Here is a 19,923-nt window from a genome sequence, read left to right as displayed (position 1 = left end):
GAGCCCCACACTCTGGACCCGGCGGGTGGCCCCATCAGTATCTCTCGAAGGCACACCCCGTTTGGCAGAGGCCATATTTACAGTCTGGGGCTGCGGGAAATGAGATTGGGTATCACAGAGCAAGATTGGGACGGACCTCAAAGGAAGTGGGAGCTGTCCCCAAACGGCAGTTCAGACTCAGGGCCGCTGGGGGGAGTTTGGGGTTTCTGGGAGCCCGAAAGGTCCTGGGCGAAGTGGCCGGAGGCAGAAGGAAAGAGCCTTTTTTCATCTTACGGAAAGTTGTGTTTAGTCTGTCTATCTGCGTCTGACCTGTGACAAATGCTGAGAAACTGCGTTTTGAAATAGTGGCAGCGCTAGAGAATGAAATATATTGGGTGACAGAGAGACCACAGCAAAGGTATCTATCTTGATTCCCATTTTTAATTTAAACTTAATGGAAAACACATTTTGCATTTTGTGGCATTCCCACCGGCCGCCTCAGATGTTCGGGCAAAGGTGATGGGTCCGGGCAATTAAGCCGGTGAAGTATTATCCCTTCCAGGCCGGGTCTGACCGGTGAAGGAGAACAAAAGGCCAGATTTCCCTGGGCTCAGTCGTCAGCCAGGCCTGTTGTTCAGAGCACAGAGCCTCCTTCCTCTTCCCTGCCCGCCTGCACCCTCCAGCCAGAGCCATTGATGGCAGCACAGAGAAAAGGGAGCCCAGCTTCAATAGGCTGGCGGCGGGGCTGGCGAGGTCCCGCAAGGCGGGAGACAAAGGCTTTGGCGCTCAGGCGGCCGTTGTCTGGGCTGCAGGTGCCCCAGATGAAGACCAGGTCCACTGGGGGGGATGTGGGGCTAGAGAAAGCCCAATTGTTGGGCTCTCCCCACACCTGCAAGCTTCACTCTGTTCATTTCCATCCTCTTTCAGATCCCAAATACTGTACCAGTGATGGGTGGACTTGACAATGGAAAGTTATTTTGTCCTTATGCTTTCACATTGGGAAGCCTATTCCATTCTCAGCTTTTCGGGGCCCCCAATACATAGATATACATAGACACCCACATGCATGCATAAAAACATAAACAGATAAGGCAACAAATGTTTTAATTAAAGTATCATATAGAGAAAAGCGCAAAAATCATAAATGCACAAGTCAAGGAATTATCACAGAGTGAATCTGCTCACTCATATGAGCCCCGCCAGGTCAAGGGGGACACTCGAGACCCCCATGTGCCCCTTCTCCATCACCACCCCTTCCTCCCCAGAGGCAGCCACTGTCTTGATTCTAGCACCATAGGTGAGCATTGTCTGTTTCTTCACTCTAGCCTAGAGGCTGCAGGGTCTGCTGGACTGAGATCAGGTTTTGTAGATAGACCAGCATGGGCATCCTTCCTCCTGGGCTTCCTGCTGTGTGATCCTGGGCAAATTACTTCACTTCTCTGAATGTTGATTTCCTCATCCGTATGAGGGTTAAGTGAGAGAACAGATAGAAAGCATCCAGCCCACAACGATGAGCATCTCGAGAGTGCTGGCTTCCCTCCTAGCATCACAACCTATTTCCTCTGACAAGGTGGTGTTCGCCACATGCAGAAGGAGCCTCAAAGCCAGAGAGAGAAATCCAAAGCCACAGAGTAGGGGGCCAGGCTCCAGGGAGGACCTTCTTGCATCTGAACAAATTCCTTTAAGGAAAGAGTGTGCCTTGCTGCTTTCTGTACTGGTTAAGTAAAAATAGAAGGAAAGAAGGGAAAGTTGGTCCCTTGGGAAGGAGGTCAGATGCCCTGAATCAGCCCCTCCCCGGGAAAGGCAGCCTCTCCTTCTAGGAGTGAAACTTGAACCAAGAACAGTCTTCAGGGCAAAATCCTTCTCCTACGTTACCATGAAATATGTATTTCATGCAAGCTTTGCAGAGGTCAAACGACCCTTTCTCTTGGCTTTCTGGGAGTTTCCTCTGGAATTCATGTGTGCCCAAAGAAGAACTTTCACCAAGGGGGAAATTTAATAATGCGGTTTATCTAGGCTTCGTGCTCTCAACTACATCTGCACTAATGACTCAGGCAGTTTGGTCCTCTGAGACCATCATTTTTCTTTATTTGCTCCAGTCGTGAGGTTTCCGCCCGAGGCAGAGAATGTCGGGGACAGAGAGGCAGACATTCTTGGTCTTACTGAGGAGACTGTTTTCTCTTCCCTCGGAACGTTTGGTTCCATTTCTTAACCTCCTTCCAGTCATGGTGGATTATTTCTTATTGCAGCAGAACCCATTCATAACTCTCATTCCAGAGGACAAGACAAATGCCCAGCAAGCTCTTTCATAAAGAGTTTATTGTGTGTCATTGTGGTGTCTGTGGGAGAAAGGATATAAAAACAGTCATGATAATACCTAGCATGTATTGAACACTCATTTTGAGCCAAGCTCTGTTCCAAGCAGTTGCGTGTATTATTTTATTCAGTCCTCACAAGGACCATATCAGGTAGCTGTTATTATTAACCTGTTTTATTCAGGAGGAGACTGTGGCTTAAAGAGATTGGGTAAATTGATGGAGGTCAGCAAGCTAGCAAGTAGTAAGAGGCAGGTCTAATTCTAAACTCTCATGTGCGTAAAAACGTACATTAAACCAAGTGCAAAAATCACTTTGTCCTTGATATGTTTGAGAATGGAATAACCAAATGTATCTGGTTCTCGGATATTCCAGGCACATGACTATCTCCTTTCTAAAAGTGTCTCCACATAGCCACTCTCTGGCATAGAGCTGTCTCAGTACCATGACCGCACCTCCGCTTTTTTTGTCTGGAACTGTTTCAGAGCTGAAAGGAATAGCTGCTCACGCCCGAAGTTAGAGGTCCTAGGCACTTGGATGATTCTTCCAAAATTCTCTCTTTGTCGTCTGGCCTGGAAGGGCACGTGGCTTCTCTGAGGCACACAACCAAACGCCCACAGCTGGGTGAGGCAGCCGCTCCACTCCTGTGTCCCTTCCGTGACTTGAGGCTAAAAATAGGAGTGTCTGACAGTCCATTCCCTGTTCCACGCCCTGGCACCCGAGGCTGTCCACTCGGTCCCAGGGAGCAGGGAAAGGATGGTTTACAAAGACTTTTTAGCTTCCAACACCCATGTCAAGCTTATTGCATCCTTTGTAAAAGCAGATCCCAGCCCTCTTGACAGCACTTCAGAATTTCCCCAGGAGAGCCTCAAGGAGGATGGCAAAAATGGCCTCCATTTTCCAAAGTAAAGCTCTTGGATTTGCTGGAAACAAAGGCACAAGCCTAGTTTTAGGGAAAAGGGAAGCATTTTTTTTTACATGCAACCACCACCACAACAGAAACTGGAAAATGCCGAGACTAGTGCTTGTTAAGGGTAGTTCTGCGTGAACATTTACTTCTAAAAGATTGTATGTCAGCACCCTGTGATGACAGAGAAGTCAGTGGCTTATGCCTCACGTTTAGATATATTCTCCTAGATATGCGTGAAGGGAGACAAAAGTTACTCTAGGGAGCACTGCCACTCCCACCCCTTTCCCAGCTCCCAGCACCCCCTCCACCAACCGTGGATCCAAGCACCTCGCCCACCAGTAAACCCAATGGGCATCAAAGCAGGAAGGAACTGGCCGGGCTTCTCCTCCAGGGCCTGGCAATACAAACTGCGGCCCAATCTGGCCAGCGCTGGCCCAGGGACAAAACAAAATGAAAACAGAGAGGAATGTGTGACAGAGGCTGAATTCAGCCTGCAGAAACTGAAATATCTATTATCTGGTCTTTTTAAAAAGTTTGCCAACTCCTCTTGTAGTTCAAGCTGAAGAAATCAAGGTCCAGACATGTAAAGTCCCTCATTCACGGTCACGTGGGGAGTCGGTCGCAGGACCAGGACACGGTTCCCAGCCCTGTGCTCCTGCCATGACATAGTGTGGACCCGAGAACTCCAGAACCTTCAACGTGGCTGCTGGGAGGGCTTGTGCGTGTCCCGCCCACGAGCATTCTGTCCTACCTTCCTCGGACCCTAACTCCAGGCAGCTGTTACAGTCCTGTGTGATTGGGCCCCCAAATGGGTGACATTAACTTTTCTTCCTCTCAAGGAGTCCTCCTTTCCTTCATCCTTCTCCCTGTCTCCTCCCCTTCCACTCCCTTCTCATCCCTTCTCCTAGTCTTGATCTCAGAAGAGTGTCTTGGTAATAACCTGATGGTTTTGTTTTATAATCTTTCAGGTTCACTGTTGGCCTATAACACAACCTCCCACACGGACCCATCCCCACGGCTGAATGTCAAAGAAGGTGAGTCTGTTCTCTCAGGCATGTAGAATTGTCCTCAGTGCCAGCCTGGCACAGTCCACAATGGTGAGACTGCAGTGGGGAACCTCTGGTGTGTACTACAACTCTCTTGTCCACTCAGCTTTTCTAGGAGCCTAAGCTGATCCCCCTTGTACAGCAAAAAGACGTCAAGGTTGTAAAATATCTCATAATAATATCATAAAGATACGATTTGAAGGAAAGCGAGTTGCTCTTGGAAGGAAAGGGATGCTGCTGCTGCACTTTCAAAGCTGAAAGGTGGGGGTTTTCTCTGTTGAAGGAAATGAAATGAAGAGCTTGAGGATTCTTGCAATGTCACATTTTGGGGGGAAGGGGTGTTAGTAAGAAATTTAAGTGATACCAGTTCATTTTTAAAGCGGTGATTTTTGGATTTGGTCTAGTTGGTTTGGTTTGGTTGAAAGAGAAACAAAACGGTCTCAGCAAATGGTTTTTGCCAGTGAGCATTTTAGCGAACAGTACAGTACATTTCTCAGCATCTTTATTTCAGAAACAGCGTTGTAGAGATTTCCTGCTCCAGATGCTGTTAGATTCTAGGCATTTAAACAAGTGAACAATTCATGGTATGTGGTTTAAGGGAGAAAAAAAAATGAGAGTGGAGAAGTCTACCCAAGGCAAAAGAAAAATTGCATGGAAGAGGGGCATTTTGAGTGGGTCCTTGAAGGATGAGTAGGAGTATGATGGACACTCTCTTCCTTGGCCCTCTCTGCTTCAGTACTTTTTCTTTACTGCATACTTGCCAAATAGAATGAATGAAGGCAGAAGTTTTCAGTATTGGTTGCATGGAGCTAGCACAGCATAAAATTTCAGAGAAACAGAAAGCTCTTCTAAGGGAAGAATCTTAGAGACTATTTGGTTCAAAATTGTCATAAGTTATGGAGGAAACAGAGACCCAGTGAGCCTGGGTGTCTTGACCAAGTTCACACCTTTGATCACATAAGACTTCCTGTTTCCCGTTAACAATTTATAATCAGATGATGACCAGATAGCTTCGTAGTGGAAATATTCAATATAACAAATCTGTTTGTAAACTTCCCTGGTTTTCTGCGCCTTTCTTCATTCCCTACCCAACCCGGGGCCAGTCCTATTTATGCTACTGTTTTCTTTCAAAATCGGAGTTATTGGTTTTTGCCATAAAAAACCTGAAGTCATATTGACTCATTTTACAGTCCAAGCCACATTTTATTAGGTGACCCACTTACCATCCTGTTGCAAGCGTCCATAAGAGAGAAAATGTGTTACAGTGACAAACACATTAGATTGAGGTCGAAGCACCTCTAGTTTACTTTGAGGAAATCACTTCATGCCCTGAACCTCAGTTTCCTGTCAAATAAAAAGGCCAAACTTAACCAGTAAGAGTCACTCCTGACTGTCACGCTCTTGGCTTCTAAGGAGACAACCCGCAGCTGCACGTGAGGGTCTGCTTTCGTCCAGGGCCCCTCTGCTCTGATCTGATTCACTTACTGAACTTCACTGCATCTGCAGAAAGGGATCCACTTCTTGGAAAGAAAGAGGGAGAGAGGGAAGAAGGGAAGGAAAGGAGGAAGGAAGGGAGGGAAGAAGCCCAGCAGGAGATCCCCGACAGCTCCTCCAGGTCTGCAGGCTGAGACCTGCTGACAACACCAGGATTAACCAGGGAGACTCTGGAGCAGAGCCAATGAGAGAATATCTGATATTGGGCTTAAACTACAGATTTTCGTTAAGAAGCAAGTTTGTCTGGGTTGAACAGTGCTGATTAATGACCCATTATTCCTCCAGGGGTCCTAGCTTTCAGCCTCTCCTCTACCTGCGCTGCTGCCATTCCTTCCCTCGGTCCTTTTGTGCGTTTGTAATGCCGTGCCGGGTTCTTTGGGGCTTTTGCAGTAGCTGCTCCTCTTCTGAAATGAATGAACTGCAGTATCCAGGCAAGCATGCGCTGCCAGGCCCTCCATCAGGTGGTGCTGGCCATTTATCTCCCAGCATCGGCCCTGGCCTCCAGAGACTGTGACGTCTGTGCTTTGCAGGTGCATCTTTTGTCCCCAGTAAAGCTTTCCACTTGAGCTGTCTTGCTGCTCTGTCGTCTCCCCCCCTTGTGAGATGGTCTGAATCTGTCTAAACGGCCCAGCGTCCACAAAACAAAGTACATTAGCAAGACAAAGCTAGCCACGCTCCTCTCTCCCTCCTTTTCACCCTCCTCCCCGCCTCTCTCTCTTCTGCTTTTTTCTAATAGCAATCTTGAGTTCTTAAAATATTAAATGGAAAAATAAAGAGAAGACATCATACAACCTTAGCTCCCTCTTGTTTGAATAAGGCACACGCACAGCCCCAAACAAACCCAGAGTCTGTCAAGAGGACCAGAGCTCTGCGTGTGTGTGTGTGTGTGTGTGCGCGTGTGTGTGTGTTTCACAAAGGACAGGTGCTGGCATGGAACACAAAAGACAGAAGTTGAGGAGGTGAATGCTTCTCTGCATGCTTCTTCAATGCGCTTATCAAATGAGAATGTCTTTTTACTTTAAAATGGCACAATCACCCTTCCAGCTTGTCCCTTGAAAACGATTTCACTCTCTAAGGGTTCTTGGTGCCCAGGAAGTAAGACTAGATTTTAAAAATTAATTTGTAGGAGTTTTTAAGCTTTTTCAAAAATTAAATATTCTGATTGGACCCAGCTAGAACAATTATGCGCTCTCTACCTGTTACCAAGGCTAATGCACTTAAGAAAATAAATTAGAATGGAAGCAACTTTTACCCATTTGCAGTAGCAGCCAACACTGTCATCTGTGTAGGATTCTGCAGTGCCTCAGGCACTTCCACATGCTTTGCCTTTGCTTTTAAGCCTGGTGACATCCCCAGGAGGTAGACAGAATTAGCCCCATTTTTCAGACAGAGACAGTGAGGTTCAGGACTATTAAGTGGTTCCCTGAAGTGCACACAGCTATTCAACAGCAGAACAAGGATTCAAACCCAGGTTGTAGGATTCAAAATCCCTTGCTTCAGCTAGTCCCCCTGACAAATGCAGCCTTTTCCTTCTAGCTGGCTTTTCATGAAAGCAATACCTTACCTAAATGTTGTGTGGGCAGAGATTTGAATTTTTTCCATTGTTTCTTTCTGCCCCTACAGTTTTCCCATCACCATCTCCATCCACATCCCTGCACTATCCTCTCTTCCCAAAGATGAATTCATACATAACTCCTGCTTGGCACTACCCCCTCTTCCTAATTGCACAAAATTTGGAGTTCTGGTCTGAGCTGGAGAGCTTTTTAAAATTATTGATGCCCTAGGACAAATATTGTATGACTCCACACATAGAGGGACCCTTAAGTAGACAGATTCATAGAGACCAGAAAAATGGAACGGTGGTTGCCAGGGTCTGAAAGAGGGAAGAATGGGGAGTTATTGTTTAATGGGCCAGGTATTTCTGTTTGGAAAGATGGAAGGGTTCTGATTGTGACAGTAGTACAACGTGAATGTACTTAATGTTGCTGAAGTGTACCCTGAGAGATGGTCAAAACGGTAAATTCTATGTGATGTATGTTTTACCACAATAAAAACTGCAAAAGCACATGAAAAGATGTTCAACACTGCTAGTTATTAGAGAAATGCAAGTCAAAACCACAATGAGGTGTCACCTCACAGCAATCAGAATGGCCATCATCAAAGTCTAAAAATCATAAATGCTGGAGAAGGTATAGAGAAAAGGGAACCCTCCTACACTGTAAATTGATGCAGCCACTGTGGAAAACAAAATGGATTCCTTAAAAAACTAAAAATAAAACTACCGTATGATCCAGCAATCCTCCTCCTGGGCATATACCCTGATAAAACCGTAATTCAAAAAAGATACATGTACCGCAATGTTCATTGCAGCACTATTTACAGTAGCCAAGACAGGGAAGCAACCCAAGTGCACGTCAACAGACCAATGGATAAAGGAGATGTGGTACATGCATACAATGGGATATTACTCAGCCATAAAAAAGAATGAAATAATGTAATTTGCAGCAACATGGGTGGATCTAGAGATTATCAAACTAAGTGCAGTATATCAGTCAGAGAAAGACAAATACTATATGGTATCACTTATATGTAGAATCTAAAAAATAATACAAATGAATCTATTTACAAAACAGAAATAGACCCACAGACATAGAAAACAAACTTACGGTTACCAAAGGGGAAAGGGAGGGGAGGGATAAATTAGGAGTATGGGGTTAACAGATACATACCTCTGTGTATTAAAAATATATACACACACACACACACATATATATGTATATATACAGGGAAATATATATATGTACAGGGATATACATATATATACAGAAAAAATATATATGTATAAAATAGCAACAAGGATTTACTGAATAATACAGGGAAATACAAGGATTCACTGTATAAATTTATATTTCCCTGTATTATACAGTAAATCCTTGCTGCTATTTTATACATATTTTTTTCTTGTGTGTGTATATATATAATATATATGTATATTATGTACATATATATAACTGAAAAAAGTACTGCAAAGGTAAAAATAAAAAATGTTTTAAAATACTGATGCCCAGGTCCCAAACATAACCAATTGATTCAGAATCTCTAGGAGTGACAGGTGGGCTTTGGGAATTTTTTCAAGCTCTCCAGGTTACTCTTAAACCTGCAGCCATGCTTGAGCAGTGCTGTCCTACCTGACAGACACGAACCAGAAAGAGGAAAGGAAGACCCATCTCAGAGCCACCTAGGTTTTCTTGGAGATACATTGGGCGGTTGAGCGTGATCTCTCCTGGCCCCAAATCGACCTAGAAAAGGAAGAGCAGGACCTCTTGGTATGCTAATGGAAGAGTAGGTTGAATTGACCACAGGATTATTAGTTCTTTTTCATCCTTATCATTAATGGAGTTATAATTTTTATTGATATTGATTTTGATAGCTTTACATGAGTCCATCACTTCAGCCCTCAGAAATCCCTTTCTTATATGTTCTCTTCATGTGTATCTAAATAGTCATTGGGATTGGTGTCAGTAACCTTATCTTATCCAGAGGCCATTGGGGTTCTAGAAGTTAAATGGCCATTCCAAGTATCAGTTGACCAAAAAGTTTGTTCAGTTAATGAACATGTTGTTCAATAAAGTTCTTGGTGAAAATAAAAAATGTCTTCTTGTCACTTAAAATTGGACGAACTTTTTGGCCAACCGAATACATAGGCGTCCTGGGGCCATGACTGAGGACTCTCTAAACTTCGCGCTTCGACCTCCATGCTCAGGGGCGGGTGCGTCCGCCAGAGATGCGGGTCAGAGCGCCACGGTGCTTCTGGGCAGCCCTGCCCTGGGCCTCCCAGCGCATCCCCAGGCAGGCAGCAGCACTCTGCTTCAGAGCTGCTTCACATCCTAAACCCTCATTTCCTTAGCAACTCGTGCTGGATCTGTTTAAATACCTCTGACTCTCCAAAAGTCAGAGGATCCTGAGCTCCTTGTTTATTAACTCCTGGAACTCATAAACCGGCCTGTGGAGGCTGAACCTCTAGCCCAACCCGGGAAGCCTTTCAGGACCCGCTGTGGAATGCAAACTGTTCCTCCACGCGGGTCGCTGGCGGCCTGCAGCACAGCCCTGGCCTGCAGTCACCTGGGCTCATGGATAAAAAGTCTGTCTGCTTGCACGCTAAGTGTGGGAGAGAAAGGGGGAGAAACCACCTTCCTGTGTCCTTCAGAGTGAAATGCCTAACCGGTGCTGAAGATCACTCTAATGAGAGCCCTGGTTCTCTCAAGGAGGTTTCCAGACGCTGGGGCCTGTGCACATAGCCAGGACGGGGTTCTGCAGCCCCTTGTGGTCTGCCGAGCATTTACACATCTATTATCTCGTCTGCGCCTCTCCCCGTGAGCTGGCAGCGCTGGGGTTATTATCCCCATGCTATAGATAATGGAGACAAGGCACAAAGATTACAGGGTTCATTTGAAGTCACCCAGGTCTTGGGACAGAGCAGGACTCAAACGTGGGTCTCGGCTGTTCACTCCTCCCTCCAGGCTGCTTCTCACCTCATCAACTCAACGTATTTCATTCAAGCACCTGACATCTTTTTTTTTACTTTTATTTTATTGAAGTATAATTGATTTTACAGTGTTGTGTTCATTTCTGCTGTACGGCAAAGTGACAGATTAGATAGATAGGTAGATGATAGATGATATAGATATAGATATAGATACAGATATAGATAGATATAATCTTTTTCATCTTCTTTTCCATTACGGTTTATCATGGAATATTGAATATAGTTCCCTGTGCTATACAGTAGGACCTTGTGGTTTATCCATTTTCTATATAATAGTTTGCATCAAGCATCTAATGCCTTAAATAGTCTTTAATTAATGCTCTCAATTCCCCCAAGGCAGGTATTTATCTCATATTTCAGCCTTATACCATATTGGTTCAAATCCCAGGCTCCGGACTCAAACAGGCTGTGTGACCTTGGTCAGGTCACGGACTTTTTTCTGCCTCAATTTCCTCATGTATAGAATGAAGACAATCTTAGTGCCCCTTCAGGAGTGATATTATACTCATAAATCACTTACCAGGGTGTCTGATGCACCAGTAAGTGCACAATATGTTTGCTCCATGAATTACAGTAATAATCAGGGGCCTGTGCACATAGCCATTTTATCACAAAATCATTAGAATGTTCTTGAGGGTTTACCACATGCTGACATTATGCCCACAGTTACGAAAGACACACTATCAGATGTTGTGGTAACACCATAGATGAGACGGCCAAGTTGTTTAAAATCTTCTTAGGGAGATTCACATATGGAATGATTAAGGAATAATCTGAAACTGCATATAATCAAATAGAAAAATGCATGCGACCTACAAGAAGTTCCCTAAGAGTAATGAAGAGATGAGAAATCATTGAATGTTAAAGTGGACCATCCACTCGGAACCTTTCACGGGAAAGAGACGATAGGAGGCCAGAGAAGGTGTGGGTCCCCTCAAGACCACACAGGAAGGGAAGAGCTTCTCTCAGGACCTTAGTCAGGACTAATGCCCTCATCCACCCTGTTCATGCATCTCTTCATTTATTAAGAATCTACTGTGTATGGGATGCTAGGCTGAGCCTCGGAAACATGGTACCCAGCCAGCTAGCCTCAAGGGGATGTAGTCAGAAATACAGATGGATCAGTAAGTCAATGCTGTGTATTGGCTATGGCTACTACAGCACCACCTCTCGCCACTTCCCCCTGCATTTTCATCCCCGATGGGGTGTCCTTTATGATTTAATGATAGAAGTTGTAGTGAAAGATGGGAGGCTTCTGGAAGGACCCAGCATGGTGGTGCTGGAAGTGGGTATCGAATGAAGAAAAGGTGGGCATCCAAGACCCCAGTCAGCCCATCTGGGTCTGTCCTGTGCAGGGGCTGCATGTCCTCTGGCTGGATTTGGGGGACGGGACCCGGTGGGCTCCTGTGGGTGTGCCTGAGTGTGCCCCATGGGAGCACCAGGGCCCAGGTATGTGACGCGCGTGTGAGGGGCGAGACTTGGGCGGGGACTCTCAGTGGTTTACACGAAACCCAAAGGCAGGTACAGTCTCACTGTGCGACAGGAAGCTCAGCGAAGAAGCCAGGGATTTGCTTCAAAATAGCTGGGGCAGGGAGGCGGCGTGGGGGCGGGGGAGAGCTGAAGTCAGGTTGGCCGTGAGTTCATGCTTGTTAAAGTCGAAGGGCCCTTCGGAGTGCAATAGACTTTTCTCTCTGCTTTCCTACATCTTCGAAATTTTCCATGATTTAAAAGATGCCCGGAGAAGTCTTGCTTTGATGGAGAAAATGTGAATGTGTGCAAAATATGGATTCCTGAGCCCTGCGTGGGTGGCAGTGAACGAGGGTAGCGGGTTGGGGGCCCTGTGCGGGGAGTGGGCTCAAGGGAGCATCCTGAGTGAGGGTCACGGGGTGGGGGGCTGAGCGTGTGTTGGAGGGGCTGCCAGCTGTATGCACGTTGCCCTGCGCGGGGTGGCCAGTGCGGGTTGGTCTGGAACACATGTGCCTGAAGGAAAAGACCTGTAATGCTGTGAGGTAATCGCCTGTTATTTTTAGGGAGTAAATAACATCTCTCACGGAGCAGGTTATGTGGCTCCAGAGGCTGGGTCTGTGTCCACTAACGTGCACTTAAAATTTGAGGGTATTCAGGCCTCCCGGGAGGGCCTGTTAAGAACTTTGTCATTATATGTTTTTCCCTGATGATGAAATGCCCCTAATCCATTTTTAGCAAAAGCAGGGATGATTGCTGAGTGTGTGTATGTGTGTGTGTGTGTGCTAGTTCTGTGTCCGAAGGCAAGATTTATGATTCTAGAACACACAGTAGCTTGCTCTCTCCATTTTATTTTTTTTAATTGTTTTCCTTTGAAATTCCAGAGTTCATGTTTTGTCTGCTTTCGATCTGACCCTCTTTGGAGAGCTGCATGGAGTGTGTGTGTTCACCAGAGAGAGACTGAGAGAGCGAGAAAGAGAGAGAGAAAGAGAGAGAGGAGGCCAGAAACAAAGACTCTTTGTCTGCAGGCTGTAGCAGGCAGGAAACCCCAATCCCGAGGGACCTGAGCCAGCCAGCCCTGTCCTGGAGTCAGACTCCAGCTCTCTGAATTCAGTTTGACAGCTTGTCTGGGACACTTTCTAAGTAACCATTATCCTTCCTTTCTCTGAGTCAAAGAGCTGTTATTTTGTTCCGTGGTGTGTGCTGTGTGCACCGTTATCGCATGTGTGGGTTCCACAGAGCCTAAGACACGCTTTCTCTAAATTATTGGAAACACTTAGCCTGTTTCCTAAGACAAGCGTAAATTTGTTTCAGGATAACACCACGAACGGCTTTCCGTGTTGCGCCGTTGCCGCGTTAGAGGCAGGTAGAGAGGGATTTCACTGGGGCATTTTGTTTAGTTTCAGTTACGGCTCGAATACCCCTTTTTGAGGGAGCTCCTCCATCTCAGGAACGATTCAAATTGTGTATGTTTTATTCCTCGGAAGATTTTTTTTTGAAATACGTGTAAAGATATCTTCTGACGATTGTTCCCCTCAGTTTCTGTGTTTGATTGATCAAGTGATGATTTTTAAAGAAATCCACCATCATAGGTCTCTCTCACCTCGGGAGAGAATTCCAAGGTAGGTGCATGTAGGCCGTGAGCCCTCAGGGTTGGGGACAGGCAGGCACAACTGCGTGACCACCTGGAGTAAAGCAGGCACTGCTCTGTCCTGTTTCCGCCAGCCACTCACGTCAGTTGACTCTGCCGCCACCGCGTGAGGGATTGTGAGGCAAAGCCCACCTTTCTGAGTGTGCATGTTTGCAGGCCGTCCAGGTCCGGCCATGCAGGTTGGACAGAGGCACCGTCCAGCGCAGCCCGGGTCACGTCGGGGCCTGGGGAGTGACAGCTTGGGCCACAGCACAGTTTTTGCCCGTTTAGATTCTGACCAAAAAAGTGTGTCCTTTGAATGTGGATGGATTCCTGTCTAGACCATTTTCAAACAGAATTTTGAATGTTTCCTGTTCTCTTGTTGCCTGATATACCTTCCTCAGCTGCCTCACCCCAACCCCAATCCACACCCTACGAGCCACACTCACTCTTGACAGTCCAGGTCAGAGGATGTCTCCTCAGCCACCCCTGCCCCACAGGGCTTTGCTTGTACCCACTGTCTTCCCAGTGAAGCATCTGACAGAGTCTATCCAACAGCCTTTGGTCTTGCAAGACTTGAAGCGTCTTGGAGGCAGGGACAGTGCCTTAGAAAAGGCCATTGGATGGATGGATGGATGGATGGATGGATGGATGGATGGATGAAAATTATAGACAAAGTGCCTTAAACTACTCCCCAAGAGCTTACTGTAAAACTCACCCTTCGTGATGTTTCTAAATCCAAGAGTGATGTTTTGGCCTTGTCCACTGCGGCCTCAGGACTTGCCTTTCCCTCACTACTTGCAGTAATTTCCTCTTCATTTGACCCCAACGTGATTCTTCCCAGGCTGTGATCGGTCCCACCCAGAAGGAGAGGGAGGAGCTCGCCGAGAGCAGATTTCAGTTACGAGGTGATGGTTCCACATCACCCTTTTGCCCCATTTTTTATCAGCTCAGCCTCCCCTTGGGGGCCCTTCAGATCTAGGTCCTCTTGCTATGGGTACCAATGAGAAAGAGGTCAAGGACAGAGCCAGGAGCAGGGAAAGTCATATTGCAGGAAAGGTTAACTCCTGCACGTTCAACCCTTCTTTCCTTCCCTTTCTTATCACCCTCCACCCCCAATAAGGATAATGGCCACCATTGATTGGGAGCTTACTCTGTGCTGAGAACTTTTCTGTTCACTTCACCTTCACATGTCATAACTACCTTATGGAGGTGGTATGATTATTATCCCCATTTTGCATATGAGAAAGCTGGGGCACAGATACTTTAAGCTCAATGACAAAGCCGGCAGGAATCACACAGCAGCCCAGAACCCATTACCGCAGCCCCTCCCCACCCAGGCAGTGACTGGCCCACAACTGTGTCTCCCTCTTCCGTCTGCCACCCTGTGGAATGGCCCATTTCTTCCAGGAAGCTGATGTCATCTAGTGGTTAAGATGATATGGTGAGATTCACTGATGTCCGCTAGGGTCACCAAAATCAGGACCCTCACTCAGGGTACTCAGTTCTTGCAGTTCAAGAAGCATATTAGGTGGTTTCATAGATGTTCTTTTCATTATCGTGCTTTGTGATTTACACAACATTACACATTTTGTGTGTTTAATATTACATTTTTAAAAATCAAGGGAAACAAGAAGAGATTTAGGAAAGGAAATGCTATCTTGAGTAATACTCTGTTGATCAATAAGGATTGCAGTAAACAAAAAAAACAAGGGCGGTGGATATCAGCTCGATAAATCGAGTTGTGAAATTTCCTTAGATTACAAGAGGTAAGCAAGGCCTTGCCTCAGTAAGCTTCATTGACCCATGGTTCTCCAGGAGAAGGAAAGGTATCAGCATCATTTTAAAGACATCAGGACCATTTTAAAGACACAAGCCAGGCTGCTCTAGCATCCCAGCCCACACCCACTTCTCAAACCATATGTGCCCTTGGTGGGCCAAGTTCGAGCTAAGGATTCTGAGAGTAAGCGTCTCCCATTGCTTCTGAAATTCTCTACCCCCACATCACCCCGCCACTGTGAGCCAGGCTTTACTTGAATCCTTAATGGAGATGAAACGTGCCTTCGCTGCTCTGTTTCGGCAGCATTTCTGCCTCCGCAACATTGGTTCTCCTCATCCCTGTGCCAACAAGCATCCCGGCCCCTGGTACTGTTCCTGACTGCTTAGAAATGCCCACTTTGGCTTCTGCCCCCTTGGGCATCTTTTGTCATCATGTCTATCAGAACTGCGCTTACACGCTCCCTGGAGAATCTGATAAGCACCACCGTGCTCTGCAGCATTAATGAAGGTGACAGTGAAGACATGAACCCTGCTGCACCTTAGTAAAGAAAAATGCTTTATGTAAACCCCAGAGTGGGAGGGGAAGAGGTGCAAGGCTGTGGGAAAGGTATTTAGGGCCAACTTGACCTCCAGAGCACGCTTTCAATTGGGCTCACCCAGACAACTGCTCCGCCCACCCCTGCAGGGGAGGGGCGCTCAGTGGGTAGGGTGGAGCGCCACCACAGCTCCGCCAACTTCTCAGTGGCGTTTCACACTTACTGAGTGGGCCGTTTGGGTTTTGCATTTCCAATTCATCTCCAGACTCTTGACTATTACTATTTTAGGCCTCCCATCTCTACCAGGTTTCACTTTGACTCAGACATTTCATCCCATTCCAGATAGCAGAGCTCAGACTCAAAATGAAACTGGCCTTGGTTGATGTAACTCCATTTCCATGACCACGGGGTCTTGGTTTGTAATAGAAACTAGAAGTGACTGCTGTTAGCTCTGTTGAGGAGTGGCATCCCAGAGTAAGTACTTTGGGAAGAAAAGGCTAGGTCCACAAGTGTTCCAGATAACCCACTCGTGGCTACCTCCACACAGAATATTCCAAATGAGTTTGCTTTGCAAAATATATTGATTGTAGCAATTCTACGGGAGGTTGTTGGGGGGCAGTAGTTGCTGAAAAGTATTTAAAAGAAGCTTGTTTATTCTCATGCTCATAAACCAAGTGTTTCTACATCTCCCCCCGTCCCCCACCCATGCCCAGTCTCTCTCTCTCCTCCCCCCACCCTCTCGTGCTGGAGAAAGAGAAGCTTTTCTCTTGCCAGAGGTGTAGGGGCTTGGGGAATCTTCTAGTGAACAGCCGAGGCATAGATAGCATCATTTGTTATTTTAAGATAAAAACCTTTCCCAAGTTCTTTTTATAGATGTAACATCATACTCTCTTCAGAGAAGCCCACATCTAAAATAATAATTATTTCTCATGAAATATCCCTTTGGGAGAAGATAAAGTCTTTGAGGAAGAAATGCTGTGGTTAGAAACACTAACCCACGAGGGTTTCTCCCCTCCAGCCACCGGGATCTGTAAACAACCACATGTGAGGATCAATAGAAAGTTTAACACACCTCTGATGAAGTTCTAATTCTTGTGTTAGGCATATTCTAAAGAGAGAGCGGTAAATTAAGTGAGATTATTACTTTATCAAAATCCAACACATCCTTCAAAGCCCAGTTCAAGTCCCACCCTCTTCAAGATGTTTTTTCCTCACTCGCAAAGACTACAGTCTCTTCTCAGGACCCTATCTCACTCACAAGCCATCTATGGACCAAATTACAGATTACTTAATGGTCTTTAATGTTGAGTTTGCCCTGTATCCCTTTCTCCCAGCCCTGTAGATATTCAGTAAATACCATTGATGGCTGATGGATTCACTGGGGAAGGAAAATCTAGTTTGTCAATTTAATTAAATATTCACTCAATTCTTCTGCTTCCCTAAACAAAGAACCAGAAGAAATTAGCCTTGGTTGACATAAGAAAGATTAACTTAAACTCTGGAAAAGAACAGCAGGTATAATCTTAGAAGACACTTGGAGTGTGTAAAGCATTTTCACTTGCATGATCTCATTTATTCTCAAAGGAACCCTGTGAGGAATAAATAAGCCATTTGCTTTTCCAAATTCCTAAATTTTAGGAGAATCATTTCTTCCTGCTATGGATAGGTTGACTGAGATTCAGAGATATTGCCACTTGCCCAAGTACACACAGCTCATAACTGGCAGAGAAGGGAGGGAAACCAAGACGTTCTCAACCTCATTCTAGAGTTCTTTCCATGGCAATGACCTGTTTCCTTGTTTGGAATGGATTAAAGAGAAATCATGGAATTCCTTCCCTTGAAGATCTTTACGCGTCCTTAATAACACCACAGATGACCTTAGACTTGATAAGATTTAGGACCCCTCTTCCAAAAAGATGAACACCGTTCTTGGTATAACTTTGAAAACTCTTTGGGCTTCAAAAGTCTTTGGCCTGCCTGTAAAAGAATGATGAGTCCTGCCCAATATCCTAGAGGAGTGGAGAGAAAGGCAGTTTTTCTGCTATGAGTCACACTTTCAATTTCTATTAAAATTCTTAAATGGCCACATATGCTTTCTCTCAGGCTTTGGGCCTCCAGGCCTGTGCTAATTTGCATGTCTGGTTTAGATAATGTCTGAAGTCCCTTCCAGCCTGAAAAGAAGCCTCGGATTCTATTATATGAGTGAGATCACATTCCACCTGCCCAGAGGTGATGGTTCTTTGTCTTTAACTCCTGTGCTTTTGATATGTGGGGTGCAGGACACAGAGGTGGGAGTGTTCCGGGGCTCATCTGCCAGGCCACAAAGATGGAGTGTTCCTTCAGGGAAAACTCTCCTGTCCGCTTCGCAACCACACTGACCCCAGAGAAACACCCTTTCCTGCAAAACACTTCAGAGGCAGGTCAGAAACCAAATCTTAGGAAGTGCTGGATTTTAAGTTTCTTCATTTGAATGGCCTTCCTAAGTCAGTGTGAGTCTAAGACCACAGATTTGGCAATTACTCTGATTCTAAATATGCAAAAGTTGGTGAACTCTTTAACAGACTGAGCTCATCTCACCTTTTACTATTTCTCACCCAAACATCAAAACAATACTATCAAGTTTTTTTTTTTTTAGCTTATTTTTTCATCTTCCAACATAAAGTAATTCTCACCAGGTAAAGAATTGATAACAAGGGATTGACTTTCCAGAAGGGCTTTGAGATCAGTGTAGGACAACCCAGTCACTTTTCATAAGAAAATTATGGTGCTATGGCGAGCAGGTCAAGTCTTTGTTCAAATTGTGTTATCAGCGAGGCCCTCCCCGTCCCGGCACTACCTACTCCCCTTCTCCTGTTTACTTTTTCTCCACATCACTCACCACCTTCTAATATACGATGTCATTTACTATTTGTTTTGAATGTCAGCTCCCAGAGCAAGGATGTGTGTGTAGCCACCATTGTATTCTCAGCACATAGAACAGGGACTGGCACGATAGTAAACATTCAATAAAACATCATTGAATGAATGAATGTGTGTGGGGTGTGAGGTATTAGCTAAGCCCAATGACTGGTGCTGGGAGAAAGGAAGAACCCGGGGGCAGAAGAGGGAAATAAGGTGACAAGATACAGTCCCTCTCTTCCCAAAGATGCTCACCAAGCAAAAGGCATAAATGCACAAAGAATTACACCAAGAGGCTGAACAAGATGAGGTCAATAAATGTGAGACCCTCACCGGTGAGCCTTTGCAGAACTCTGGGAGAAAAGGATACAAAAGCTGAATCGTGCAGCAGATGCAAGACTGCATCCTGTATCTCCAGAGCTTGAGGGTGACCCTGCTGAGGAACGCGGATGGGAGCGGGTCAGATCCAGGCTCTCGGCGGAGCCCAGCGGGCTGAACACAGACTGCCTCTTACTCATCCTCAAACCCTGTTACCCAAGTGAGCCGTTAGGTTTTCTTTTTCTGACCTGGAATCCTCTTAAACCTGAGGCATATTTAACCCAAGAAGTCTGCAATTTAGCTGCGTCTGCATGGCCCAATGTGGAGGGGAATTTGGGCAAACATCCAATTAATTGAGTCAGTATGAACTGCTTTTCCACACAAGGCTGGCCCCCACATCCCACTTTGAAGCCTTATCAAAATAAAGAGGTCATTCAGACTTGCGTGTCATTTAGACACAGAGCCCACGGGAGGGACGAAGTCAAGTGAGGGTCCCAGCTCGGCGGAGAACCTCATGGGACCGTGGTGAGGCTGTGCCCACAAAGGTACCACCGGCCTCTCCAAATTCTCATCCTTGAAAGCCATCCATTTCCCAAGCATTTCGCTCATGTGTCCTTTCTTCCCTTTGCACATGGAATATCTTAAACAGTAGTTCTATTCTCCTCCACGCAGCGGGGCCGGCTCTGAGGCTGAGGGGCTGTTTGGATTCCAGGACAAGATCCTTGAGCAAAGGAAATGTGATCCAGGATGTTTTTTTTCTGTGCATTCCAAGTTAAGGAAAGCCTTCCTAAGATATTTCCCTCCTCCTGAGGTCTCCGTGGAAGCCAAGATCCTCTGGTGCTCTTTAGAACATAAGATGCCCCTGAGGTGAAGGCTGAGCTGCCCTTATAGACAGGGTTGAAAGGAGGTGAGGACCCAGCTCGGAGCTCCAGTGCCAGCTGGGCAGGGAGCTGGTGGAGCTGATAGGGGAGCAGGAAGGATGCCAGGTAAACTCTCAGCCTGGTAATG

At 46.0% G+C, this 19,923-nt stretch overlaps 1 protein-coding gene across 3 annotated transcripts in view; it reads left to right on the top strand.

The window, feature by feature from the left end:
• FLI1 (Fli-1 proto-oncogene, ETS transcription factor) overlaps positions 1-19,923 on the top strand; it is a 119,223-nt gene that overhangs the window by 81,262 nt on the left and 18,038 nt on the right. For all 3 annotated transcript variants that reach the window (XM_057750263.1, XM_057750262.1, XM_057750261.1), the window contains exon 5: positions 4,173-4,238. In XM_057750263.1, coding sequence (XP_057606246.1) covers positions 4,173-4,238 — 66 coding nt within the window. The remainder of the gene's footprint in view (positions 1-4,172; positions 4,239-19,923) is intronic.

The sequence above is a fragment of the Hippopotamus amphibius genome, chromosome 9 (genome assembly GCF_030028045.1).
Source record: "Hippopotamus amphibius kiboko isolate mHipAmp2 chromosome 9, mHipAmp2.hap2, whole genome shotgun sequence".
In the NCBI taxonomy this organism is placed as follows: domain Eukaryota; kingdom Metazoa; phylum Chordata; class Mammalia; order Artiodactyla; family Hippopotamidae; genus Hippopotamus; species Hippopotamus amphibius.
Note: the sequence above shows the minus strand (reverse complement) of the source record. Positions and strands in the feature narration are given on the sequence as shown.